Source organism: Mustelus asterias, chromosome 8, assembly GCF_964213995.1.
Source record: "Mustelus asterias chromosome 8, sMusAst1.hap1.1, whole genome shotgun sequence".
Classification (NCBI taxonomy): domain Eukaryota; kingdom Metazoa; phylum Chordata; class Chondrichthyes; order Carcharhiniformes; family Triakidae; genus Mustelus; species Mustelus asterias.
This window is the reverse complement of record NC_135808.1, coordinates 135,794,086-135,811,670: the sequence shown is the minus strand read 5'-3', so window position 1 is coordinate 135,811,670 and position 17,585 is coordinate 135,794,086. Positions and strand designations below refer to the sequence as shown.

Here is a 17,585-nt window from a genome sequence, read left to right as displayed (position 1 = left end):
GTTTGGACCAGGGAGCGGCACGGGCTTGGAGGGCCGAAGGGCCTGTTCCTGTGCTGTATTGTTCTTTGTTCTTGTTCTTTGAGTGTTCGTCCTTTTCTGACAGGCGTAACATCACAATTCTAAAATCATCTTTGCCATGGGCGAGTCCCATGTTTTTCTAATCCAAAATTCCACATGTATTTTCCAGCCAGTTTCACTGGAAAGCACCAAGGAGTGGGAACCGTGCCTAATTTTGTATCCACTTCCTATCCCAAGGGTGTTCAGGCAGACTAATAAAAAAGCCATAGTAACTGAGCACAGACTGAGCGCTGAACTGGGAATCCCCTGCTTATGCTGCACTGTTTTATCATGCTACTTGGCTCATAATTTATTCATATATAATTGATATATTTATTAGATTAAAAGAAGTTACGATACTATGTAAAATCAAATGAACTTGAATCATTTATTTCACTGATTGGGGACATTTCTTGCTTGTGTTTGTTTTTCAGGTTATTACCAAGTTGCAGATTTTAACACCTTTAGAAATCATAATGCCAAATACCACTTGTGATAAAGGAAGTGGGACTAAGCTGTTTACTCTTATCACAGAAAACTTTAAAGTAAGAATGATGCAGAGTCTGTGAACAGTATTTTCAATCTGCATTTTGGTTTTTGGACAACAGAATAGTCAGTGTTCTAATAGCTGTAAAATCCTTTGAGATCTCTAAATTCCTCCAGTTCTGGCCTTTTGTACATCCCTGACTTCTTTCACACCCGTGATGCAGAGATGCCGGCGTTGGACCGGGGTAAGCACAGTAAGAAGTCTCACAACACCAGGTTAACCTGAAGAAGGAGTGACACTCTGAAAGCTTGTGCTACCAAATAAACCTGTTGGACTTTAACCTTGTGTTGTGAGACTTCTTACTGTTCTTTCACAGCAGCATTGCAACCATGCCTTCAGTTGCCTGAAATCACTCTGACCCTCCACATCTCTCTCCTCCTTTAAGAAGGTCTTTAATATTTATCTCCTACAATATACGAACATAGGAAGGAGGAGCAGGAGTAAGCCATTCAGTCCCTTGAGTCTGCTTTGCCATTTAATAAGATCATGGCAGATCTGATAGTAACCTCAAATCTGCATCCTGTCTCCACCCGCTAACTTATCACCTCCTTGCTTACTAAGAATCTATCCACCTTTGCCTTAAAAATATTTAAAGACACTGATTTCACAATCTTTTCAGGAACAGAGTTCCAAAAAATCACCACCCTCAGAGAGAAGAAAAGTTCACCTCATCTCTGTTTGAAATGGGCGACCCCTTTGTTTTAAACAGTGAGCCTTCGATTCTAGATTCTCCCACAAGAGATAACATCTCCTCCACATCCACCTTGTCAAGACCCCTCAGGACCTTAAAGCTTTCAGCCATGATCTGATTGTATGGCAGAACAGGCTTAATGGGCTGAATTTGCCTACTTCAATTCCTATGTTCAGTCAAGTCACCTCTTACTCTTCTAAACTCCAGTGAATACAAGCCTAATCTGTCCAACCTTTTCTCAGAAGACAACCCATCCATTCCAGGTTCAGGAAGATTATTGGACATCTTAGCATACTTTACAGTGCCCCATTGAGTATCCAAAAGGCAGGCACAAGAAGAAACCTAGCAGTGTAGCTGATGTCATGACCTTGAATGGACCTGCGGGTTATTGGGCGAATGCCAAAGGAAGAAATTTGAAGTAGCTGTTTTTGACCCCCCTCCTGACAAACACACACATATTTTGTATCCTCTGGAGTTTCGAAGAATGTGCTGATCTCTTGGAAATGTATAAAATTCTGAGAAGGCTTGACAGGCTAAATGCTGAGAGGCTGCGGTCTAGAGAAACTATGGGGCATAGTCTCAGGATGAGAGATTGATCATTTAAGGATTTATGTGAGGAGAAATTATTCAATTCAGAGGGTTGTGAACCTTTGGAATTCTCTATTCCAGAGAGCTGTGGTTGCTCAGGTTTTTGTATACGCAGGACAGAGAACTATATATTTTTGGATACTAAGGGAGTGAAGGAATATTGGGATAACTTTTAAAGTGGAGATAGTATAGCCATGATCTTATTGAGTGGTGGAGCAGGCTGAATGGGCTGTACGAACTGAGCATAAAATTAAGGATATTATGCTTCAGTTATACGGGGCTTTGGTGAGATTGCATCTCAAATACTGTGTGCAGTTTTGGTCTCATTATTTAAGGAAGGATGTAAAAGCATTGGAGATGGTCCAGAGGGGATTTGCTTGATTTATACCAGAATAAGCAGTTGTCTTATGAGGATAAGTTGGACAAGTTACGCTTGTTTCCACTCGAGTTTAGAAGAGTGGCATAGAGAGGGGCATAGAATATAAAAGTTGGCATATGATGTTGCAGCTGTATAGAACGCTGGTTAGGCCACACTTGGAATACTGCGTCCAGTTCTGGTCACCACACTACCAGAAGGACGTGGAGGCTTTGGAGAGAGTACAGAAAAGGTTTACCAGGATGTTGCCTGGTATGGAGGGTCTTAGCTATGAGGAGAAATTGGGTAAACTGGGGTTGTTCTCCCTGGAAAGATGGAGGATGAGGGATGACCTAATAGAGGTGTATAAAATTATGAAGGGCATAGATAGGGTGAACAGTGGGAAGCTTTTTCCCAGGTTGGAGGTGACGAACACAAGGGGTCACGGGTTCAAGGTGAGGGGGGCAAAGTTCAACACAGATGTCAGGGGGACGTATTCTACACAGAGGGAGGTGGGGGCCTGGAATGCACTGCCAAGCAAGGTGATTGAGGCGGACACGCTGGGATCGTTTAAGACTTATCTAGATAGCCACATGAACAGACTGGGAATAGAGGGATACGAACGAATGGTCTAGTTGGGCACATGAGCGGCGCAGGCTTGGAGGGCCGAAGGGCCTGTTCCTGTGCTGTATTGTTCTTTGTTCTTTGTTTGAGTAAGGGGGCGACTTGATTGAAGGATATAAGATCCTGAATGATCTTGACAAGGTGGATGTGGAAAGAATGTTTCCTCTTGTGGGTGAATCCAGAACTAGAGGGCACTGATTTAAAATTAGGTGTCGCCCTTATAGGACAGAGATGAGAATTTTTTTTCTTTCAGAAGGTTGTGCGACGTTGGAACAGTCAACCTCAGGAGGTGATTAAAACCTCCCAATGTGCTTGACACTGAGCCACATGAGATATTAGGATAGGTGATTAAAAGTTTGTTCAAAGAGCTAAGTTTTAAGCGTGTACAGAAGGAGGAGAGAGAGGTGGAGAGAGGTTTATAGTGGGAATCCCAGATTTTAGGGCTCAGTCAGGTGAAATCATGGTCGCCAGTGGTGCAGCAATTAAAATGGAGGCATGCGCAAGTGGCTGGAATTGTAGGAATCGGCGAGCTGTTGGGCTGAGGCTGGATTACATGATGGGTAGCTGAAGGGCTCCAGGGGGAAAGTTAGCATCTGACATTTTATAGCAAAATGAATCAGGTTATATATCCATTTCAAAATGAAGGAACTGAACAAACAAATTATGGAGTTAAACCCACTTGTTTACAATTAGTCTGCAATTGATTACACAATAATCATTGTTGAATACATTATGATTTATGTGGAAACAGTGAGTGCATTTGTTAAGTTTGGTGGAAACTTTATAGGGATGCCAATGCGTGGGGTTGCTAATAGAAGTCTGATGAATTCTCTCCAGTTTTTGAATGTTTTCTTTCTATTTTCCACAGAGTGTGGCTCTCAGTACTGTTCAGAGAAAGTACTTTAACGAAACAAAGGGGCTGGAATACATTGAGCAGCTTTGCACACCCGAGTTCAGCACTGTGTTAATGGAGGTCCAGCTGAAGTATGGAATTAAGTCTCGGATTAAAGGCAGCTCATCTGAAACTCAGAGCTAAATGTTTTAGATTCATAGATACTTACAAAGCAAAGAAAGAACTTAAATTTCTGCAGTGCTTTTCACTGTCTCAAAGAGCTTGACAGCCACTGAAGTACTTTTTTTCCAGAATGTAGTCACTGTTGTAATGCAGGAAAACACTCCGGTTTGCACCCAGAACAATCCCATCAGCAGACATGAAATGACGGCCTCATAATTGGTTTTAATGATGCTGGATGAGGGATAAATATTGGCTGGGACAGTGGGAAGGACTCGTTTTCTCTTCCTTGAAATAGTGCCATTGGATCTTTGACATTCACCAGGGAGGGCACTCAAGATTTTGGTTTAATGTCTTTTTTGAAAGGTGGCATTCAGACAGTGTGGCTCTCCCTTAGTACTGCACAGGGAGAATCAGCCTGGATTATGTGATCGATTGGGGCGGCATGGTGGCACAGTGGTTAGCACTGCTGCTTCACAGCTTCAAGGACCTGGGTTTGATTCCCAGCTTAGGTATGGGTCCATATGGAGTTTGCACGTTCTCCCCGTGTCTGTATGGGTTTCCCCCAGGTTCTCCGGTTTCCTCCCACAGTCCAAAGATGTGCGGGTTAGGTGCATTGGGCATGCTGAATTGCCCCTCTGTGTCCCGGGATGCGTAGGTTAGAGGAATTAGTGGAGTAAATATGTGGGGTTATGGAGATAGGGCCGAGGTGGGATTGTTGTCGGTGCAGACTCGATGGGCCGAATGGCTCCTTCTGCACTGTAGGGTTTCTATGATTCTATGACTCTCTGAAGTGAGGCTTAAACTCACAATCTACTAACATGAAGCCGAGAATGGTACCTTTCATGAATTGCATAGAGTTATTTTTTCATTGATTTAATTCATAGAGTCATAGAGGCCCAACTTGTCCATGCCACCCATTTTTTTAAACCCCAAAGCTAGTCCCAATTGCCTGCATTTGGCCCATATCCCTCTATACCCATCTTACCCATGTAACTGTCTAAATGCTTTTTAAAGGACAAAATTGTACCCGCCTCTACTACTACCTCTGGCAGCTTGTTCCATACACTCACCACCCTCTATGTGAAAAAATTGCCCCTCTGGACCCTTTTGTATCTCTCCCCTCTCACCTTAAACCTATGCCCTCTAGTTTTAGACTCGCCTACCTTTGGGAAAAGATATTGACTATCTAGCTGATCCCTGTCCCTCATTATTTTATAGACCTCTATACGGTCAACCCTCAGCCATCTCCACTCCAGAGAAAAAAGTCCCAGTCTACCCAGCCTGTCCTTATAACTCAAACCATCAAGACTTGGTAACATCCTAGTAAATCTTTTCTGCACTCTTTCTAGTTTAATAATATCCTTTCTATAAAGGGTGACCAGAACTGTACACAGTATTCCAAGTGTGGCCTTACCAATGTCTTGTACAACTTCACAAGACATCCTAACTCCTGTATTCAGTGTTCTGACCAATGATACCAAGCATGCTGAATGCCTTCTTCACCACTCTGTCGACCTGTGACTCCACTTTCAAGGAGCTATGAACATGTACCCCTAGATCTCTTGGTTCTGTAGCTCTCCCCAACGCCCAACCATTACCAGTTCGGTCTTGTTTCAAACATTGGCTTTGTGCTGCAGTTATAATTTCATGGACATTGGCAGCACTTGACACCTCAGCACAGTGTCTGTTATTAATGGTGACCGATTTTTAATTGCATAGCTTCACAGCTGAGCCTGATTCAGTCCTCCAAGTCCTTGCCGTACATCACTGAGGAACATAAGCTTTGGCAAATCTTTCCTGGATCTAACCAAAAAGGGTACTCCTGCCAGCAGCAGTGCTTCTGTCAATCTGCGGCTAACCAAGCACTGGGCCTGTTGACTCATGCATATCTCTGTGCGAAGGAGCTGAATGGTGGTCAGTCAGTTTCCTAATAAAAGTAAATCAAATCAGAATATGAATCATTCTAATTTGCCACCTGGCTTGCTAGTTTGGAGCGACCTTGATAGAAGTCTGCAAGCAGATCACCTCTCTCCCCTTTTGGCCATAGCTGACAAACTACCTCTCTCACCCAGTCAGCTATGCTAATACCTCCTTTGTGGCTTGGTGTCAAATTTGGTCCGATAAAATTTCTGTGAAGCACTTTGGCACATTTATTTTGCTTTTTTTCATGATTCTATGTGATTGAATGCAACCTGACCTCGTTGTAAATGACCCCGTGGCTGCGGTGAAAAGGATTAAGGGGAAATATTGAGGTGTGAAACAGTTGAGAATTTGTTTTTCTGTTGTATTTGCAGATATTACTGTTTGGCAGCAGCTGCAGCCTTGCTGAAGTATGTTGAATTTATCCAGAATACGGTTTATGCTCCAAAGTCCCTTAAAGTCATCTTCAAAGGGAGTGAACAGACAGCGATGATAGATTCGGCCTCAGCTCAGCAGCTTGAACTGATCATTAACAACAGGGATCCCAGGTATACAGCCAAGCAAGTTACCTGAGGGAGGAATCTTTCAGGTGTTGGTGAAAATAGTTTTGGCAAAGGTGAAATTTATTAGAAAATGAAATGAATTTGGTTGCAATTTTACTGGTCAAAAATCATAACATGATGGAGCAGAAAAGGGAACTATTTGGCCCATCATGTCTACGCTGCTCTCTGAAAAGTGTATCCAATTAGTCCTGATCTTTCCCCATTATCCTGTAAACTTTCACCCCTTCAATTATTTATCCAACTCCCTTTTGAATGTTACTAGTGAATTTGTTTCCAGTGCGGGGCGGCACGGTAGCACAGTGGTTAGCACCGCTGCTTCACAGCTCCAGGGTCCCGGGTTCAATTCCTGGCTCGGGTCACTGTCTGTGTGGAGTTTGCACATTCTCCTCGTGTCTGCGTGGGTTTCCTCCGGGTGCTCCGGTTTCCTCCCACAGTCCAAAGATGTGCGGGTTAGGTTGATTGGCCAGATTTAAAACAAATTGCCCCTTAGAGTCCTGGGATGTGTAGGTTAGAGGGATTAGCGGGTAAATATGTGGGGGTAGGGCCTGGGTGGGATTATGGTCGGTGCAGACTCGATGGGCCGAATGGCCTCCTTCGGCACTGTATGGTTTCTATGATTCTATTTCTATGATTCTATGCTTTTTCAGTCAGTGCATTCGCAACAATTCGCTGCATAAATAAAATTCTCCTCAACCCTCACCTTGGTTTTTCAGTTAATTATGTTAAATTTGTAATTTCTGGTTTAAAGTTTATTTATTTATTTATTAGTGTCGCACGTAGGCTTACATTAACACTGCAATGAAGTTACTGAGAAAATCCCCTAGTCGCCACACTCCGGTGCCTGTTCGGGTACACTGAGAGAGAATTTAGCACGGCCAATGCATTTAATCAGCACGTCTTTCAGACTGTGGGAGGAGACCAGAGCACCCGGAGGAAACCCATGCAGACATGGAGTGAACGTGCAGATTCTGCAGAACTCAAACTGGGAATTGAACCCGGCTCCATGGTACTGTGAGGCAACAGTGCTAACCAGTGTGCCACTGTGCTGCCCCTTCTGGCAGTGGAAACAAATTCTTCTTATTTACTTTTCAAAGAAGTGTGAGGTAATTTACTTTGGAGCTAAGAAAATTGGATCAAAGTATTTTGTAAATTGCCAGAAACTTGGGACTGTGGAGGCACAGATAGATTTAAGTGTCCAAATATAGAAATCACTGAAATATCGTGCAAAAATAATTAAAAACATCAGTAGAGCGTTGACCTTTATTTTAAGAGAACTGGAATACAAAGGATGGAAGTTATATTAGTTTTATAAAGCTCTGGTTAGGCTCCTTCCAGAATAGCTGGTCAATTCTGAGCACGTGCCTCAAGAAATATATGTAGGCCTTGGGGATACAGTGCAGATTCACCAGAATGATACCTGGGTTAATGGGGTAAAAACTGAGGACAGGTTGCACAGTCCAGGTTTGTGGTTCCTTAAACATAGAAGATTAAGGGGTGATCTGATTGAGGTATTTAAGATGATAAAAGGATTTGATCGGATAGATGGAGAGAAATTATTTCTTCTGATGCAGAGTCCAGAATAATGGGGCAGAAACTTAAAATTAAACTGGACCATTTAGTGGTATTGTCAGGAAGTAATTAAGGGTGGTGGAAATCTGGAACTCTGACCCCTTCCCAAAAAAATGCCATAGTTGCAGATGGAGGTCAATTAAAAATTTCAGAACCGAGGCTGATGGTTTTGTTAAACAACGGCATTCCAGAACCAAGGTAGATAAGTAGAGTTATGTTACAGATCAGCCCATGACCAATTTGAATGGTGAAACAAGTCAAGAAGCTGAATGGCCTCCAGCTACTTCCCTTTCCCTCTAATATTCCTCTGTATCTATTGGAACATCATCTGGCTCTGGCTTACATTTTTCCCCAGTTTCTCTTAAGATTGCTCTATTTGTTTTGTACACCATCACTTCTGTTATCTAATAATCTGTCCTCCACCTCATTGCACACCTCCTGTTTTTGTTTTCCACTTACCCCTCTGTCTCTCTTCAGTTGTTCATCTGTATCACTTAAGAAATAGGAACAATAGTAGGCCATTTGGTCCCTTGAGCCTACTCTGCCATTCAATAAGATCATGCATGATCTAACAGCAGCCTTCGCCCCACTTTCCTGCCTACCCCATAGCCCTTTACTTCTTTGTAGATCAAAAATCTGAATAACTCACAAAAACCTGAATAACTCATAAAAATCTATGAGTCTAATTTGAATAACTTGAATATATTCAGTGACCGAGCTTCTACCGCTCCCAGGTATAGAGAATTCCAAAAATTAACGACCCTCTGAGAGAAGAAATTTCTCCTCATCTCCATCATCAATGGGAGATCCTTTATTTTGAAACTGAGCCCACTAATTCTCACATTCCCCCAGGAGAGGAAACATCCTTCAGCATCTATCTTGTCAAAACCCTCAGAATCTTATAGATTTGAATAAAATCACCTCTTATTCTTCTAAACTCCAATGCGTATAGACCCAACCTGTTCAACCCTTCCTCATAAGGCAACCACTTAATCTAGGAATCAACCGAGCGAATCTTCTCTGAACCACCCCTAATACAATAAATAAGGAGACAAACTCCTTAAAGAAGGAAACAAACACTGTGCACAGAAAATGCTGGAAAATCTCAGCCAGTCTGACAGCATCTGAAGAGAGAGAATAGAGCCAATGTTTCAAGTCAGGATGACCCTTTGTCAGAGCTGAAGACAAGAAAAACAGGACAAGATTTACACTGTGCGGGGGGTGGGGCGGGGGGGCGGGATGGCTTTAATTGATAGGGATGGCACAGGCAAAAAGACAGGGAATGTAACTGGTGATGATAAAGGTTAGGAATGGTGCTCTTAGCGTCCATTAAGAGATCGGAATGTGTAAATGGCAGAACAAAGTAACAGAATGTACTGTACATGGTAATCTTGGTGTGTTTTCACCACTGCCCTGTAAAATTGTAGCAAAATGTCCCTACTTTTTATACCCTATCTCCCTTGCAATAGAGACACATTCCATTTGGCTTCCAATTTCTCGAACTTCCTTTTCAACTTGCTGTACCTGCATGTTAAATTTTTGTGATTCATGTACAAGGACATCCAGATCCTTCAGCATCACAGCATTCTACAGTCTTTGAATAATTTGCTTCTCTACTCTTCCCACGAAAGTGAACAATATCACATTTTCCCACATTATACATCATCTGCCATTTTTTTGTCCACTCATTCATCCCTAAGCAGAGTCTACTTATTCTCATCACAACTTACTTTCCTACCTATTCCCCTAACCCTAATTCTAACCCTACCTATCACCTTGTGGTTCTGATCATAGAGTCATAGAGGTTTACAGCATGGAAACAGCCCCTTCGGCCAACTTGTCGATGCCGCCCCTTTTCTTAACCCCTAAGCTAGTTCCAATTACCTGCATTTGGCCCATATCCCTCTATACCCATCGTACCCATTTAACTGTCTAAATGCTTTTTAAAAGACAAAATTGTACCTGCCTCTACTACTATCTCTGGCAGCTTGTTCCAGACACTCACCACCCTCTGTGTGAACAAATTGCCCCTCTGGACCCTTTTGTATCTCTCCCCTCTCACCTTAAACCTATGCCCTCTAGTTTTAGACTCCCCTACCTTTGGGAAAGGATATTGAGTATCTAGCTGATCTGTGCCCCTCATTATTTTATAGACCTCTATAAGGTCAACCCTCAGCCTCCTACGCTCCAGAGAAAAAAGTCCCAGTCTATCCAGCCTCTCCTTATAACTCAAACCATCAAGTCCCAGAAGCATCCTAGTAAATCTTTTCTGCACTCTTTCTAGTTTAATGATATCCTTTCTATAATAGGGTGACTAGGACTGTACACAGTATTCCAAGTGTGGCCTTACCAATGTCTTGTACAACTTCAACAAGACGTCCCAACTCCTGTATTCAATGTTCTGACCAATGGAACCAAGCATGCTGAATGCCTTCTTCACCACTCTGTCGACTTGTGACTCCACTTTCAAGGAGCTATGAACTTGCACCCCTAGATCTCTTTGTTCTGTAACTCTTCCCAATGCCCTACCATTAACTGAGTAAGTCCTGCCCTGGTTCAATCTACCAAAATGCATCACCTCGCATTTAGCTAAATTAAACTCCGTCTGTCATTCGTCAGCAGATGGACCAATTGATCAAGATCCCGTTGCAATCCTAGATAACCTTCTTCACTGTCCACTCTGCCACCAGTTTTGGTGTCATTTGCAAACTTACTAACCATGCCTCCTAAATTCTCATCCAAATCATTAATATAAATCATAAGAATCATAATCATAAATCCCTACAGTACAGAAGGAGGCCATTTGACCCATCGAGTCTGTACTGATCACAATCCCACGCAGGCACTATTCCCGTAACCCCACACATTTACCCTGCTAATTCCCCTGACAGTAGGGTCAATTTAGCATGGCCAATCAACGTAACGCGCACATCTTTGGACTGTGGGAGGAAACTGGAGCACCTGGAGGAAACCCATGCAGACACAGAGAGAAAGTGCAAACTCCACATAGACAGTGGCCCGAGGCCAGAATTGAACCCGGGACCCTGGCGCAGTGAGGTAGGTAGCTGTGCTAACCACTATACCACCCCCCACTGTGCCATCGTGCCACCCATGATAAATAACAGTGGAGCCAACGCCGATCCCTGAGGCACACCACATCAGAGGTAATTGATCTGAAATTTTAACCCCACTACCTTCATCTTCCTATGTTGGAGTTTCCGAACACTCCAAAATTGCAATGGTATCATTGGAAGCTGCTGCGAGCAGAAAGAAACCTGGGAGAAACCTTACGTTCACGAGGGGTCATAGGTTCAAGGTGAAGGGGGGGCGGTTTAACACAGATATCAGAAGGACATATTTTACACAGAGGGTCGTGGGGGCCTGGAATGTGTTGCCAGGCAAGGTGGTGGAGGCGGACACACTGGGAACGTTTAAGACTTATCTAGACAGCTATATGAACGGAGTGGGAATGGAGGGATACAAAAGAGTGGTCTAGTTTGGACCAGGGAGCGGCGCGGGCTAATTGTTCTTTGTTTCTCGTTTCAAGGCTTCATTCTATGATCATCTTGCTGGGGCCAGTACAGAGCGAGACTGCGGATAGTTGGGAACCTGTCTCGGGGGCAGGGAATTCAGATGGTGTTCGTAAAGCAGAAGTGGAAATGAATAGGGTTGGGAAGCATTTTCTGATCAGGGCCAGTGTGATCTCCTGGACTCGTTTCGATCGCCACAGGGGGTCGGAGAGGAATTTCCCAGATTTATTTCCCCATATTGGCCCTGGGGTTTTCACTCTGGGTTTTCGCCTCTCCCTGGAGATCACATGGTCTGGAATGGGGGGGTGGGGGTGAGTTAATAGTTGTGATGAACAAAGCATCATAGCTGTGAGGGACAGCTCGGTGGATAGGATATTAGGATGTAGATAGGCTGGAAATTTGGGCGGGGATCCTGGATTCAGGATTCAATCCTGGACCGGGGAGCGGCGCGGGCTTGGAGGGCCGAAGGGCCTGTTCCTGTGCTGTATTGTTCTTTGTTCTTTGTTCTTGAGAAGAATTTCAGGTTCAAAGGACTGAATGCCTTCTTCCTGTTCCAAATATTTGCTTTGCTGAGTCACCACTTGTTTCTTTCCAAAGTAAAAGCATTTGATTATTTTTTTTGCAGAAATAATCACACGCTGTTTGGGGTCCTGAACTACACAAAGACAGCTGGAGGGAGTCGTAGGCTTCGCTCGAATATCCTGGAGCCCCTGGTTGACGTGGAGACCATTAACACAAGATTGGACTGTGTCCAAGAATTATTGGAGGATGAGGATCTCTTCTTTAGCCTTCAGTCTGGTCGGTCTGCTTGTTTTCTGGGGAAATTAGGGATATAGCAGTAAAATTCTTCTTCAGTTACCTGCCTTTTGGGCAAGTCTGATGCATAGTTCTGCCATCTCCACCACAGATAGCACAAAGAGGCAAGTCCCAAAACCACCGTGAAAGGTTTAATAGGGTAGATGTAGGGAAGATGTTTCCACTATTGGAGGACTAAAACTAGGGACCAAAAATAAATAATCACAGATAAATCCAATAGGGAATATAGGAGAAACGTATTAAGTATTTGAGGTGAATAGCAAAACTGTAGTTGAAGGAAAAACCGAATAAACCCATTGGAATCGTAGAATCCTGTTGAAAGAGGCCATTTGGCCCATCGAGTCTGCACCGACCACATTCTCCTCCCAGGCCTATCCCCGTTACCCCACGTATTTACCCAACTAATCCCCATGACACTAATGGGGTAATTTAGCATGGCCAATCCACCTAACCCGCACATCTTTGGACTGTGGGAGAAAACCGGAGCACCCGGAGGAAACTCATGCCGACACAGGGAGAACGTGCAAACTCCACACAGACAGTGACCCAAGCTGGGAATCGAACCTGGGACCCTGGTGCTGTGAAGCAGCAGTGCGGCAGCCAGGAGAAAAGAATAGAAGGATATGCTGATGGTTTGAGATGTGGCGCATGCGGAGAACAAAACCTGTCATGGATTGGATGCCTATTTCTACACTGTGAATTCTGTATAGTTTTATGAGTTATTTGCAGACTAAGGCAGGAATTTTCCTCTCCTGCCAGCGGTGGGAATTATGGTGTGTGGGGGCACAATATTTGCTCTGACTGGAAAAATTTCTTTCCCACCAGTGGAAAATTAGTTTGGGATTACCTTGATGGCAGGTTGAAGGTGAGTTGATTTTTCCGCTGAGCTATGTCAGGAACTACGTTTGCATCTTATGAATGCTGATTAAAAGGCCAACTAGACAGAATTACATTCCCCCTCCAAATTAAGTGCCCAACCAGCAGACAATTAGAACAGTCTGTTTTCTCTCTCTATATAACTCGCACGTACTTGGTGAGCTTCAGTTTATCCACGACTTGGAGGTCAATTGATGCTGCCTTTGCAGTTATTCCGTAACTGGGGAATGTTACTTGGAGGCAGGAATTGGAGGGGTGTGGAACATGAGAGGGGAAGCTAAGACGGAGGCAGGACTCGGAGGGGAAACATGAAAGGGGAAGATGAGAGTGAGATAGTGGGGTAGATGAGAATGTGGGGATGGAAAAAGGCGAGAGGGGAGGAGGGAGATGGAGATAGGAGTAAAGGGTGGTCAAGGAACAGTAGAAGAGTGAAAGACTCTCTGGTGGCAAGAATTAAGAGACTGTCCAAGGCAGAGTTAGAAACTGTCCTGGGGTTGAGGTCATGCTGTCAGGGGCATATATTCAAGACTGAATATAGATCTGGTCCTGTGTAATGATGATGTGGAGATGCCGGCGTTGGACTGGGGTAAACACAGTAAGAAGTGTAATGAGACAGGAATAATTAATGAGCTTACAGTTAGGAATCCTCTCGGAAGAAGGGATCACAGTATGGTTGAATTTAAAATACAGATGGAGCGTGAGAAGGTAAACTCCAATGCCAGTGTCTTGTGCTTAAACAAAGGAGACTACAATGAGATGATGGAGGAGTTGTCTAAGGTAGACTGGGAGCAAAAACTTTATGGTGGGACAATTGAAGAACAGTGGAGATCTCTCAAAGCATTTTTTCACAGCGCTCAGCAAAAGTATATACCAGCGATAAGGAAGGACTGTAGAAAAAGAGATAATCAGCCATGGATATCTAAGGAAATAAAGAAGGGTACCAAATTGAAAGAAAATGCATACAAAGTGGCAAAGATTAGTGGAAAACTAGAGGATTGGGAAATCTTTAAAGGTCAACAGAAAGCCACGGAAAAAGCTGTAAAGAAAAGTAAGATGGATTATGAGAGTAAACGAGCTCAGAATATAAAAACAGATAACAAAAGTTTCTACAAAGATATAAAATGAAAAAGAGTGGCTAAAGTAAACTTTGGTCCTGTAGAGGATGAGAAGGGGGATTTAATAACTGGAAATGAGGAAATGGCTGAGGCATTGAACAGGTATTTTGTGTCGGTCTTCACAGTGGAAGACACAAATAACATGTCAAAAATTGATGCCAAGAAGGCTATGGCAGGTGAGGACCTAGAAACTATCATTATCACGAAAGAGGTAGTGTTGGGCAAGCTAATGGGGCGAAAGGTTGACAAGTCTCCTGGCCCTGATGGAATGCATCCCAGGATACTAAAGGTGATGGCGGGAGAAATAGCAAATGCAACAGTGATAATTTACCAAAATTCGCTGGACTCTGGGGTGGTTCCCGCAGATTGAAAAACAGCAAATGTGACGCCACTGTTTAAAAAAGGAGAACATAGAACATAGAACAGTACAGCACAGTACAGGCCCTTCGGCCCACGATGTTGTGCCGAACCTTTTCTGAAACCAAGATCAAGCTATCCCGCTCCCTATCATTCTAGTGTGCTCCATGTGCCTATCCAATAACCGCTTGAAAGTTCCTAAAGTGTCCGACTCCACTATCACAGCAGGCAGTCCATTCCACACCCCAACCACTCTCTGAGTAAAGAACCTACCTCGGACATCTCTCTTATATCTTCCACCACGAACCTTGGTGTCTACCTCGAGGATGAGAAGGGGGATTTAATAACTGAAAATGAGGAAATGGCTGAGGCATTGAACAGGTATTTTGTGTCGGTCTTCACAGTGGAAGACACAATAACATGCCAAAAATTGATGCCAAGAAGGCTATGGCAGGTGAGGACCTAGAAACTATCATTATCATGAGGTAGACAAAAGGCGGGTAACTATAGGCTGGTTAACTTCACTTCTGTAGTAGGGAAAATGCTTGAATCTATCATCAAGGAGGAAATAGTGAGACATCTGGATATAAATTGTCCCATTGGTAAGATACAGCATGGGTTCATGAAGGGAAGGTCATGTTTGACTAATTTGCTGGAATTCTTTGAGAACATTACATTGGCAGTGGACAATGGGGAACCTGTGGATGTGGTGTATCTGGATTTCCAGAAGGCATTTGACAAGACGCCGCACCAAAGACTGCTGCATAAAATAAAGATGCACGGTGTTATGGGTAATGTATTAGCATGGATAGAGGATTGGTTAACTAACAGAAAGCAAAGAGTGGGGGTAAATGGGTGTTTTTCTGGTTGGCGATCAGAGACTAGTGGTGTGCCTCAGGGATCAGTGTTGGGACCACAATTGTTTACGATTTAGATGATTTGGAGTTGGGGATCAAGTGTAGTGTGTCAAAATTCACAGATAACACTAAGATGAATGGCAGAGCAAAGTGTGCAGAGGACGCTGAAAGTCTGCAAAGGGATATAGATAGTCTAAGTGAGTGGGCAAGGGTCTGGCAGATGGAGTACAATACTGGTAAATGTGAGGTCATCCATTTTGGTAGGAGTAACAACAAAATTGGCTATTATTTAAATGGTAAAAAATTGCAGCATGCTGCTGTGCAGAGGGACCTGGGTGTCCTTGTGCATGAATCACAAAAGGTTGGTTTGCAGGTGCAGCAGGTAATTAAGAAGGCAAATGGAATTTTGTCCTTCATTGATAAAGGAATGGCGTTTAAAAACAGGGAAGTTCTGTTGCAGCTGTACAAGGTGCTGGTGAGGCCACACTGGTGTACTGTGCACAGTTTTGGTCTCCTTACTTGAGAAAAGATATACTGGCACTGGAGGGGGTACAGGGGAGATTCACTGGGTTGATTCCGGAGTTGAGAAGGTTGGCTTATGAGGAGAGACTGAGTAGACTGGGGCTTTACTCATTGGAATTCAGAAGAATGAGGGGAGATCTTATAGGAACATATAAGATTATGAAGGGAATAGATAAGATAGAAGCAGGGAAGTGGTTTCCACTGGCAGGTGAAACCAGAACTAGGGGGCATGGCCTCAAAATAAGGGGGAGCAGATTTAGGACTGAGTTGAGGAGGAGCTTCCTCACACAAGGGGTTGTGAATCTGTGGAATTCCCTGCCCAGTGAAGCAGTTGGGGTTACTTCGTTGAATGTTTTTAAGGCAAAGATAAATAAATTTTTGAACAATAAAGGAACTAAAGATTCTGGTGAACAGGAGGCTGAGTGGAGCTGAGCCCACAAAAAGATCAGCCATGATCTTATTGAATAGTGGAGCAGACTCAAGGGGCCAGACGACCGACTCCTGCTCCACGTTCTTGTAATAAACATCATCCCTTTCCAGTCAGCCTCCTGAGTTATTATAGTCTTGATGTGGAGATGCCGACATTATAGTCTGTCAGACTATAATCTCCAGAGGCAGGGATCTGGAGCTGGAACTGGATGAACTCAGGATCATTCGGGAGGCAGAGACAGTTATAGATAAAAGCTACAGGGAGGTAGTTACTCCTAGAAATGAAGATACTTGGGTGACTGTTAGAAGGGGTAAGAAGCAGTCAGTGCAGCGATCCCCTGTGGCCGTTCCTCTGTATAACAAGTATACCATTTTGGATACTGTTGCAGGGGACGACTTACCAGGGGTAAGCCATGGGGTACAGGTCTCCTGCACAGAGTCTGTCCTTGTTGCTCAGAAGGGAAGGGGGGAGAGGAGTAGAGCATTAGTTATTGGGTACTCCATAGTTAGGGGGATAGATAGGAGATTCTGTGGGAACGAGAGAGACTCGCGGCTGGTGTGTTGCCTCCCAGGTGCCAGAGTCCGTGATGTCTCGGATCGTGTTTTCGGGATCCTTAAGAGGGAGGAGGACCAGCCCCAAGTTGTGGTCCACATCGGCACCCAAGACATAGGTGGGAAAATGGATGGGGATGTGAGGCAGAAATTCAGGGAGTTAGGGTGGAAGCTTAGAGCTAGAAACAGAGTTGTTATCTCTGGGTTTGTTACCAGTGCCACGTGCTAGCGAGGAGAGGAATAGGGAGAGAGAGCAGTTGAACACGTGGCTACAGGAATGGTGCAGGAGGGAGGGATTCAGATACCTGGATAATTGGGGCTCATTCTGGGGAAGGTGGGACCACTACAAACGGAATGGTCTGCACCTGAACCAGAGCGGTACCAATATCCTGGGGGGGGAAATTTGCTAATGCTCTTCGGGAGGGTTTAAACTAATTCAGCAGGGGGATGGGAACCTGAATTGTAGCTCCAGTGTACAGGAGGTTGAGAGTAGTGAAGTCATAAATAAGGTTTCAAGGTCGCAGGAGTTTACCGGCAGGCAGGAAGGTGGTTTGAAGTGTGTCTACTTCAACGCCAGGAGCATCTGGAATAAGGTGGGTGAG

At 44.1% G+C, this 17,585-nt stretch overlaps 1 protein-coding gene across 1 annotated transcript in view; it reads left to right on the top strand.

Moving 5' to 3' along the window:
* Positions 1 to 17,585, top strand: part of msh4 (mutS homolog 4) — a 110,262-nt gene that overhangs the window by 39,992 nt on the left and 52,685 nt on the right. The window contains exons 5-8 of the mRNA XM_078219229.1: positions 492 to 602; positions 3,731 to 3,846; positions 6,172 to 6,345; positions 12,085 to 12,257. Of these exons, the coding sequence (XP_078075355.1) occupies positions 492 to 602; positions 3,731 to 3,846; positions 6,172 to 6,345; positions 12,085 to 12,257 (574 nt within the window). The remainder of the gene's footprint in view (positions 1 to 491; positions 603 to 3,730; positions 3,847 to 6,171; positions 6,346 to 12,084; positions 12,258 to 17,585) is intronic.